The sequence below is a fragment of the Gavialis gangeticus genome, unplaced genomic scaffold (assembly GCF_001723915.1).
Source record: "Gavialis gangeticus isolate Ggan-Ray unplaced genomic scaffold, GavGan_comp1, whole genome shotgun sequence".
Classification (NCBI taxonomy): Eukaryota; Metazoa; Chordata; order Crocodylia; family Gavialidae; genus Gavialis; species Gavialis gangeticus.
In genome coordinates, this window is record NW_017729031.1 from 102,096,086 (window position 1) to 102,107,396 (window position 11,311).

Below are 11,311 nucleotides of genomic sequence, written 5' to 3' on the forward strand. Positions count from 1 at the left end.
ATACAACAGCTCGTGTATTTACAAATACTTCTTTATGGCATCATCCTGAAATAGATAGAAATATAAATAGTTCATTTACAACACACATCCTTATTGTGGTCCAATTTCATTGAATCTCAAGAGTTTAGCAGGCTCTCAAAAGTGCGCACAGATGCTGCAAAACATGGGATTAGTAATTTGATTGGCAACACTATATATCATCCGAGTCATTATGGAACCAACAACCCCATGTAGCTGAATGTGCCTAAACCAAAAGTAAATATAAGAAATACCATACTGAATCTAACCTTAGGGCTTATCTAGCCCAGTGTACTGCATCTCAGTGGCAGAGCATATTGAGCTGTCTCCTGCCACTCTTCCATTACAGCTTCTAACATTCAGAAGCCTAAGGAGGTCATAATTGGTAGGTTGTACCTCCGGTCGCTTTTCTTTAAAGACTTCCTGGTATATGTTTCCTAAGGATAGGATGTTAATTTTGATGTTCTGACTATGCTCTCCACTCTGCATCCTGGAGCCATCTCTTTCCTCAGCGGTACTGTAGGATTGCTCTCTTCTCAGAGCAATACCTTTGTTCAGTCCTAAGAGTTTTGGAAGATATGATCCAAGTATAACCCTTTTCAGTGTCAGCGATAAGGCTCATTTCAGCGATTCTTTGATACCACTTTTGTTCAGGCAATGGGGTTAGTAGAAAAATCAGTAAAAATACTAAAGAATTTGATTTTGAATACCAGAGAAGATTCAAGGGAGCTTCCGTTTTTTGGTAATATCGCAAGATGCTTCACAATGCTTTCTGAACATCAGGAGTTTAGAAATTCCTAGGACAGAACAAAAACTTTAATGCCAATATCCAGCAAACTTGCTGAGCTAAAAAAAACCTACCCAGAAGCAGTTACAAAACAGCTATGGAACTAAAGAAACTATGACAAGAATGCTAGTTACCCCTATTTCATGGGGAGAAAGGCACTCGTTAATTTGCCCACCAGTCAGATGACATAACTCCCCATTCAACACATCAAAATGCAACCAAAGATGATTAGCGACTGCTTCCTGAGGATATCCACAATACTAGCAGAACTTGTACACTGATGGATGGAAATGACACCTGCTCACTCAAGTCACTGACAATGGAATAACACCAGGAACGGTAAACACCTTTTACAGATTGTAGATCCATCTTAGTACCCACAGGCCACTACAAAGAAAGGAACAATCCTGAGAACAGGATGCGTCTGTGCAGTTGGAAAGTCAGAAAAATAAAAATGAGACGCTGACAGATACCCAGTAAAAGGCAAGATGGTTCACTCGCGTATGAGTCATCCACCATGATTTACTTCCTGAGTGGTCTCTGGGAGGTTTATTATTCAGATTAATTTGTGCTTGCTACTTATGTTGTTGTACTCCGGTTTATCTTCAGAAGGAATAAATAACACATTTTTTACCTTTCATTGTATATTTGATTTTAAAGAAAAGATGCAACTGTAGGTACTGGTAAGTATCCAGTAATTTCTCACAACAGACATTTCTAATACTCTTTATACAGAACTTACTGGGCCTGTCAAGGTTCTTCCTGAGACACTGAATAGTAGTGACAGGACTCCTTCTCTTCTGTGGGTTGGCACTGGGATCTTAGGGTATTTATACACCTGTTCTGGGGAATGGGGGCTTTAATTAAAAGCACCCAGAGCATCTCATGTATCACTTCAATATGGTGGCAGGGGCACTTTATCTAAAGCTTGTCAAACGAGCTTTTAGATAATGCACCCCTGCCGCCATTTTGAAGTCCAGGGATGCTGATGCACAAGACACTGGAGGCTGCTGTTGTATGGTAATTACCGCACTCAAGCAGATCCAATTAATCGAGTCTGCTCCAATGCACTGCAATTACAGGACATCAGCAGCTTCCTTGCTCACATATAGACACCCCATAGTAGACTCTGAACAAACTAGCACAAGACCCTTCACAACTCACTCAGAGAGGCAGCAAGGAGTACACCTCACACACGGAGGAAATAGGAGAGCCTGTAACAAGAGAAATCAGGACCCATGGGAAATAGCCCACAGGGGCCGTGTCCAGATGAGCACAGGCGTGTGGTATGTGGCACCACAGACCCATCTGCAGCACTACACACTGCTCATGCAGGTGTTCCCTGTGTTATTACCTTGCAGTGTGGGGGTTTTTGACCCTGCAAGACCCAGGGTCAAAAAAGCTACACTGGCTGCTGGGCAGGCTCCCAGCTGCAGGTCCCCAAGGCCTCTAGGTAAAGCTGGGGTCCCCAGTTGCTGGCCCCAGCCTCCCCTACTATACCTGGGTAACCTGCCACACGCCAGCCCATGTAACACAAGGTAAGCCGCTGCTACTTGTCTGTGGGGAAACAAATGTCTGTGGACATGGCCAAAGAAGAAATAGGGAGCAACAGGATCTCTAACTTGGGATGTTTTGAGAAGAAAGAGGGAATAGCACCCTCTTGTTCACAGAGAAAAAATGTTGGAGCAGGGCTTCCACTGCCTTGTCATGGAGGATTCATAGGGGTTCTGCAGCTGTTCACTAGAACCAAAAGGTTGCTAATTTCCAACTTTGTGGCTTCCCTCTCAAAATATATCAAGACACAAAATACCAAGAGACCCTTTACTCTTTAATCAGGATAGTTCAGATTCTCTCTCTTAAAAAAGATATCACAATGCTATACCAGTACGTAAGCAAGCTATATTACATGCATTTTGGATTTGTTAGATGTTACTGAACTTTGGGGGATTTAGAGATAAACGTTCACACTGCACAGTACTTGGCACCTTGCAGAACCAGAATGCACAATACAGTCGACTATAATAAACTACTAATATTCCCTGAGAAGTAGCTTGCATCACCTTTTAAACATGGCTAACTTTAAAAATCAGAAATCCAGTCATCCTGCAAATTCCCCAAGACATTTAGCTATTAAGATCTTAAAACATTTCTTTCCTATTTCTTAACTGTTTACTTCTGTCCCAAAGCCTGTGAAGGATATTAACTACCTGTTCCTCTACATTTCTCAGTTCAGTGTTTTTCAGATCTTTTCACTACAAAAAATTCCTGATCTTGCATCTGCATACTGAAAATTAAGACTCAAATTTAAGTACTTCTAAGGGTAATAGTCTAGGTGATCAGCTCCTGGGAAGCGGTCTCAGAGATGTTGCAATGTGCAAGTCATATGCTTTTTGGCTAAATTTGCAATTCTAGAGAAGCTTTGCAAGGTGCAACAGTAGACAGCACCTGTAGCTCAAAAATAAGCCTTGATTTGCAACTAGATTGAGAAAAGAAAATATGGAAGGCATTATTGCTGAAGGTATTTATTAGGGGTGTGCAAAGCAGGCTGTATTCAATTTGGATTCGGCCTGAATTGGGAACAGTGGTTCAATTCGTTGATTTGGATCACGGTCCCCAATTTGATTTGTTCGAATCCAAGTCTGAAGATTCGATTCTGATTTGGAGAATCAGTGATTCGGCCATAGACACAACTTTACATGTTTTTTCTACATACCTCAAGGTGCAGCATGGCTCATGAACACTGCAATGCTGGGGTGGATGGAGCATGTCCCACAGGAGTGTGGGGGAGGGGGCCCATGTGCTTATTGGCAAACCCTAAAGTCCACCTCCAGGTCTGCTGGGGAAGCACACTGGGGGGCACCCCCTATACCCACCAACTTGGCAATCTGCCATGGGGGGCCCCTGCTGCCCCCCCAGACCCAGGAGACACCAAACACTGAGCGGGGGCAGGGGGAGGGAGGGAACTGGGCTTCCCCCACAGCATGCTCCCCAGCAGATGTGGAAGTGCTTCTGGTCTGCTTGCAGGTCTGCTGCTGAGCATACTAGGGAGCACCCTATGCTCCTGTGGGACACTCCATCCACCCCAGCATTGCAGCATTGATAAGCCATCTGCTACCTTGATGGTACGTAGAAAAAAAAACATTTAAGCTGTGTCTATGTTCAACTCAATTTGGAAAGTTCCAATCTGAGTCAGAGAGATTAAAGGGTCTCCCAATTTGATTCAGATATTTGACCACCTAACTGAATCAGGGATCAAAGCTTTGCACAGCCCTAGTATTTATATTATACTTCTCAAAGTGAGTAAAAATAAGCACTATCAAAAGAGAATGGATATGGTAATGGAAGGTTTCAGAATTCAATACCTCCAGCCCAATGGAAGCAAATTACATTGCTATTGTGCTATGGTTCCATCTCAAAGCAGCTCAGTGCTGCAGACTAATCTCAAATGGACAGGAAGTCTGGAAATAATATTTTAATGGACGGCCTAAAGATAAAGCTTTAATTGATGACTTTCAAGTTTAAAGTTTCTGGTAATGATTCAAGTACCTTATATTTTGGAGACTATTACTGTGCTGTAAGCCTAGTAGAGCAAGCTTTTCTAAAAGCCATGCAACTGATATTAAAAAAGTCCAACAAACACTGAAGGAGTGTACACATTGAGTAAAAAGCAAAATCATACACAGTACACTTTAGACTTCTCTTGCAGTTCTCATAATTCTGGTATTTCTGATTCATTCTGAGATCTTACCTCTTTATGAAATTAGAGCTGAAGCTAAATGAGGTCATTCAACATCTGTTCTTCAAGATACTTTCACTACAAGTATGCTGCCCCCTAGCCTTCCCTTCAGGAAAGTAACATTGTTTCAGAGGGGGAACCTGGGAAAGAAGCCACTTCCAACACAGATTTAAGAATAGGCAGAAGGTAGGGCAGCACCTTAAAGATTATATTTATTCAGAGATATGGCCTTTTGTGGGCAAGCCTACTTTTTCAGAGCCTATGAAGGGACCACTCACAGGTCCATGAACGAGCTCATACAAAAACCCCTCATATCTTTTTGAACAAGTTAGTCTTTAGAGGGTCACCCTGCCCTGCCTTCTACCTGACCTCAGACTAACAATTCTAACTACCTCTCTGCCCATTAGAAGTCAGATTTCCTGACTTAGTGTGCCTTACTCTGCTACAAGATCTGTGGTTTAGTAAAGAAATCTGGTTTTACTTCTACTCTAAGACTTTTAAGTATCAATGAACTAGACGTTGCTGTTTAGAGTAAGTGGAGACCATATGGTTTGAGTTCTGCAAATACTTTTATTCTAGATGTAGGGCTTAAATCTTGTTGAAAGCAGCTACGTCCATTGATTGTACATAATCTTCAAAAGCCGTTATTCTTTCTTCCAACATATCTGTTCCAACTTTATCATCTTCAACAACACACTGAATTTGAAGCTTCTTGATACCGTAACCAACTGGAACTAGTTTGGCTGTTGAAAACAGAAAATAGCAACTGAGACATCCCATTCACCCAATACCCTCTATATAAAAGAGTATTAATAAAATAACTCATTACATGATGACTTTTGCATCTATTGCTTGCAAAAGGTACTTGGAAACCAACAGAACATTGCTTCACGTATAGTTCCAAGTCAACCCTCGAGCTACTAAAAACACCAGGCTCCAGTGTAAGGCAAGTGTAGTTTCATTCTCATTTTAAGTTTGCCATCCTAATTACAGCTGAGTATTTTTGAGCGGAAAACAAATTTTTACAAGGGAGATATGATTAGCTACAAGCAGCAGATCTTCAGACCACACCAGGAAATTGGAGGGGGGTGCCAGTGGTAAAAACCTCCTTTTGGAGTTAGTGAATTATCTTAAGGAATAGAAAACTACTCACAGCACTCAGAAGACAAGCACACAAGTTGACATCTAAATTAAACTTCATTTTGGAAATGCTGTCTAGATCCATTTTTAAGCATCAAGAAAATTGAGCTACTACTCCAGTTTAATACTACTGCAATTTATTATTAACACCTGGAATTCCTTCTCTCTCTTTGAGCTACAACTCCAGCTCTGTGCCCCTTTAAGTATATTTCTCTATACAGTGCAATTTAAAAAGTTACATTGCCTCCACTAGCCCACACAACCTTAATGATGTACTACTTACAAGATCCCCAGACCAAGCCATCTGTCTGAATGCTTCGGACACACTCCTCCAGTTTGGCCATGTCCGTCTCATCGTCCCAGGGTTTCACATCCAACAAGATTGACGACTTGGCCACAACAGCTGGTTCTATAAAGTGATAAGGACAGGAGGTGGGAAGGGGAAGAAAAGCAACATTTAAGTACAAATGAATATGAATGAGTTAGTAACATACATTGCTGTAAATTCCCCAAGGTCTAGGGCATTTCACAAAAACTGCCCATTTGCAAACATCTTTTCCATAAATAGAAATATATAAAAAATTGTGAAAGGAAATATTAAAAATGTACAAATTCCTGCACTACATAAAGATATCTTTTGTAAGTTTGGCTTGATGGCAAAAGATGTAAGTTTTCATTTTGTATGTTACATTCAGAGATCCTTTTCAGATAAACTGAGGAAGGTACACAATACAATGTAACAGTTTATTTTCCACAGATGGAATACTGCAACTGCTATTGTTCTGAACAGTTCCAGACCAGTAACTGTGGAACACTGAATTTAAGAAGTAGATTGCCTACTAGGCAAAGTTAAAACATTAAGCAGGTTTCTATGGAAAGTTCAGAAGTGGCTTAAATAGACAAGTGTTTTAGGCTCAAACTCTGTATGTCTATTTTTAGGGTAGGAACAACCCACCTGCCATCTCTGCTTTAACCTCAAAATGGACAGCAAAAAAGTGGGCAATTGAGCCTTTTAAAATTTCCTTGAGCAGACCAAGTCTGATCTACTATAGCTAGGGTTACCATACAATTCTTTTTTGGTCCTCCATCCAGGCAGGTTTTTGATATGCAAGTAAATGTCCAGGTTTTTGCTTTGCCTATGCTTTCCTGGCACTTCCAGCTTGGCTGCTTAGGGCTGAGGGCAGCAGGGGAAAGTGACTTGAGTGCAGAGCACAATGCACTGGCCACAGGCCCCACATCTGCAGGCAGGTGAGACAGAGACAGCATATATCTGTGTCAGTGGACACCAGTAGGGGTGGGTTGCAAGAGGCTGTGGGATGGAAATGAGGGGCACCAGCCCCCCCACAATCACATTCCACCACACACCCCAGTCCTCTTTTTGAAACTGGAAATATGGTAACCGTAACTATAGCTGACAGTTCAAATATGATTTCTTAAGCTCCCCTAATTCAGTGCATACTGATGATCAAATCAAGTGTACAAGAACAAGATATAAGATGTCACTTGCAAACATACTTTTTGACTTCTTAGATTCATACTGAGCAAGACGCTCTTCCCTCAGTCTCTTTGCTTCTTCGCTTTCCTGCAAAAGCAAGCTAGATTTAGAACAAAGCATGGATAAAAAGGCATTCTTCACAATACTGTCAAAGTAGACTGGCTTAATCAGATAAAAACAAATCATCAGCAAGATCAGCCGAAAGATGGTGATTTGGTTTTATTCATCACGTGACCAGTCAGTTAAAAACAGGCACCCCTGCACACTCACTAGAACTTTATCCTATTTAGACTGCACATTAGTTTAGCTTATGCCCAAGCGGAAGCCACATTAAAAAAACCCCAAAAACCAAACCACACAAACTTGAAAACCAGAGTCTCCTTCAGATAGTTTACACGGACTTCACTTGAACCATGCAAATTCTGTAAAGGAGTAGGTGCTTTGCTAGATTTAAACATGCATGTAGTATGCATGGGTAGCGGAGTCCCCCAGGGCTCGGTCCTGGGGCCTGCGCTGTTCAATTTCTTCATCAGCGATCTGGATGATGGGGTGGAAAGTAACCTGTTTAAATTCGCTGATGACACCAAAATCTGGGGGGAGGTGAGCACGCTAGCAGGGAGGGAGAGATTGCAGAGGGATCTGGATAGGTTACAGGGGTGGGCTAACAGGAACAGGATGCGTTTTAACACGGACAAGTGCAGGGTGCTGCACTTGGGCAGTAGGAACCAGCAGCACACTTACACAATGGGGAACTCCTTACTCGAGAGCACGGAGGCAGAAAGGGATCTTGGAGTCATTATTGACTCCAAGATGAACATGGGCCGACAATGCGAGGTCATGGTTGGCAGGGCTAACCGGACCTTGTCGTGCATCCACAGGTGCATCTCGAGTAGAGCCAAGGAGGTGATCCTCCCCCTCTACGCGACACTGGTCAGGCCACAGCTGGAGTATTGTGTCCAGTTCTGTGCGCCCCATTTCAAGAGGGATGTGGACAATATGGAGAGGGTCCAGAGGAGGGCCACCCGCATGATCCGGGGACAACAGGGCAGACCCTACAGTGAGAGACTGCGGGACCTGAACCTATTCAGCCTCCACAAGAGAAGGCTGAGGGGGGACCTGGTGACCGTCTATAGACTCACTAGGGGGGACCAGAAGGGTTTGGGGGAGACGCTGTTTCCCCTAGCGCCCGCTGGCATAACAAGGAGTAATGGGCACAAGTTGATGGAGAGGAGGTATAGATTGGACATCCGCAAAAACTACTTCACAGTTAGGGCGGCTAGGAGCTGGAACCAACTTCCAAGGGAAGTGGTGCTGGCCCCTACCCTGGGGGTCTTTAAGAAGAGGCTGGATGCCTACCTGGCTGGACTCGTTTGAGTCCCGTTTCTCTTTTTGGGGTTTTTTGTTGTTCTCCCGCCCTGGCGGGGGGTCGGGCTAGAAGATCTACTAGGTCCCTTCCGACCCTTAATCTATGAATCTATGTTAGCTGGGGAAAACAAAACAAACAAACAAAAACAACAACTCATAGCAAATAAAATAAATGCCAGTACCTCCTCGTCATCAGATCCAAAGAGATCAATGTCATCATCATCTTTGGTGTCTGCAGTTGCACCAGCTGTGGTATCCTCAACATCAGCAGGACCGTATTTCCCCAAAGCCTTCTTTACTCCTGGCAAACTAAATAAGACGGCACAGTCTGTTAAAGATTACTGATTTTAAAAACTTGTATTTTAGTTTTACTGATGTTTTGATACTGTTGTAAACCTCCAGTAAATTTTTCTTGTGTTAACAATGAAACTCAAACCTTAATTATGTCACTATTTCAGAAGTGAAGCACCAGATTCCAATCCACAAGTGTACCCACAGCAAAGCATGCTGGTTAGAAAAATATGGTGAATTTAACATGCATAGAAAGCTAAACCTCTTATAAATACAGCAACTCTTGCTCCTGGTAATTGGATTTCCTAGAGTACCCCACATTAGAGCAGCAACCAAAAGTTTCAGATCATAACCTTGTACAAAGAGGAGTTCTGAAAATTTTACTGTGCTGTTCCAAGTGCAGAAGTGATGGGATATATTACAGAAAAAAATGTAACCACCACCAAATCAAATTTAACAACTAAAATGTTTTATATTAATTGAAGCATACTAAGCACTGCTAGTCCCCATTGAAGCATTTCCATGAAAATATTTCATTATTGAAAATTAAGCCTCAGTGGGAATGGTAATATATCAAAGTTTTATCACAATGTCAAATCCTTGGGTTTTACTGACAGGTTCTAACTATGAAGTATTTGAGGGAAAAAACTAGTTTTCCAATACTACCCAACACAACCATAAGCCTATAATGTAAATGAGGATAAACTAAAATGCGTGAGGAACCAAGGAGAACCTAGCAGGAGCTAAACATTCCTGAAACCCAAACACAGCTTAAATAGCTCCATCTACTGCTAGAAAACCTATAATGCAACTTTACATTGCCTGCTCAATTCTAGTACCTTTTGAACTGATTTAATTCCTGCTTTAGTCATTCTAGATGTAGCCACTAACACCATAAGAGCATAGTTTTGTCTTATGCTTTCATTTATAGTATTGTGGGGTTTGCTTTAGGGCTTTTTTGTTTATTTTTTTAAATCAGACTGTTAGGCATTAGAAAAGCCAATGACAAAGCACTCTCCTTTTGAGTGGCTAGAAGAAGTTACAGTAATTAAGTTCTTTACAGATCTGGTGAACTGGATTTTACAATTTCACCCCAACCCACATACTGACAAACTATTAAATAGTATTATTGACTGTAGCATCAAGAAAAGCCTAGGACAGAATGGATAAGAGACCAAGCCATCCAACTCTACAACAGGTCTTGGTGAGGCAATGTGGAAATGGCACATACTAACACTGCCTATGCTGTACCTTTTCTAGGGAGGACTTCAGTCTCCATGGCTGTCAATACGGCACTTTTCATGACCACTAAATTCACTAAAAAAAGAAGAGAACACATTTGCTTTCATTTCCCTCAAAAACAGTGTCCTTTACTGGTCACTTGTCTGATTTAACCCTTCAGGGGGAACAGTCCAATATGAGGTTTTCCTAAGATCCATTGTAATTATTGTGCTCCTGGCTCAGGTGGCTTTGAGACCAAGCTACAAAAGCCATGAGTGAGCAGCTATTGTACGTGCATGATTTTCAAATGGAAACACAAAAGGACTCAGTTGCATTGCATTAACCTGCTGGTTTAAATCCAGCCCAGCTTGGTATGACCTTTAAACTGTTATTCGCAGTGTATATAGGTCATGGTGCTCAAGGCATGAGTGGCCACAAAGCCTGTCTTGCAGTGCTAGGGTTTCAGCTGAGTCCCTGAACACCACATGTGCAATGAGGGGAGGCCTGGAAGTGCAGAATCCCAGGGCCAGCGTTGCCAGGTGTATAATCATTGTATCTGTATGGTAATGCCAACCCTTGTACAATGTGAGATCAATAATACTAGCAAGAGTGTTCAAAATGTGCAATAATTTTTGAGGCTACTAACTGATGCAGCATATGCAAAGCCCAAGTCACTCTTGGGGACTTTTGAGCTTGCTGTCAGTACCTTATGACTGCTTACCTCAAAATAAAGAAGTGTTTCAACTTTGATGACCCAGTTCTCTTTCACTCACTGACAAGTTATAACTAATAAGATGTATTTGAGTACTGATTTGCTTATTTTTTCAGCATACAATAGTTTTTCAGCAAACACAGCAACACTGAGATTCCAATAAGATAATTTCCTATTTAAGACTTGGCGACGCTGCCCAGAGCAGAAGCCAGCCATCTTGGCTAGGCTGCCCCAGTGCCCGCACCCTACCTGCTCCACAGCAGCAGCGAAGCTGGCACCTTTCAAAGACAACACACAAGCTCAACATTTAAGGCAAAAAAATCCACAGAACAAGACAACCCATGCTTTTTTTGGGGGGGGGGGGGCTGGTACCCAGGGAAGCAGATCCTACCTGGCCTTTTGCTTCTCGTAGGACTGGATGTGGTTGTACCAGCGCAGCGCGTGGCACAGGTCGGCGGGCGGCGGCGCAGACACGGCCTCGAACACGGCGACGTCGGCCTGGGACGGCCCGAACCTACGGAACGCGCGCGATCAGGGCGGCCCCAC

The 11,311-nt window shown here is 42.6% G+C and overlaps 1 protein-coding gene and 1 long non-coding RNA gene across 3 annotated transcripts in view; one reads left to right on the forward strand and one right to left on the reverse strand.

Moving 5' to 3' along the window:
* Positions 1-5,091: 5,091 nt before the first annotated feature.
* Positions 5,092-11,311, reverse strand: part of EEF1B2 (eukaryotic translation elongation factor 1 beta 2) — a 6,457-nt gene continuing 237 nt past the window's right edge. The window contains exons 2-6 of one of the 2 annotated variants that reach the window (XM_019523480.1): positions 11,157-11,279; positions 8,724-8,850; positions 7,197-7,263; positions 5,965-6,090; positions 5,092-5,284 (exon numbers count right to left, since the gene is read on the reverse strand). In XM_019523480.1, the coding sequence (XP_019379025.1) occupies positions 5,130-5,284; positions 5,965-6,090; positions 7,197-7,263; positions 8,724-8,850; positions 11,157-11,279 (598 nt within the window). In that variant the 3' untranslated portion in view covers positions 5,092-5,129. The remainder of the gene's footprint in view (positions 5,285-5,964; positions 6,091-7,196; positions 7,264-8,723; positions 8,851-11,156; positions 11,280-11,311) is intronic. The other variant, XM_019523482.1, reaches the window with a different exon arrangement.
* LOC109302018 lies at positions 5,295-5,940 on the forward strand. The gene is made up of 2 exons (XR_002098688.1): positions 5,295-5,438; positions 5,585-5,940. It is a non-coding gene; the product is annotated as an uncharacterized LOC109302018 (long non-coding RNA).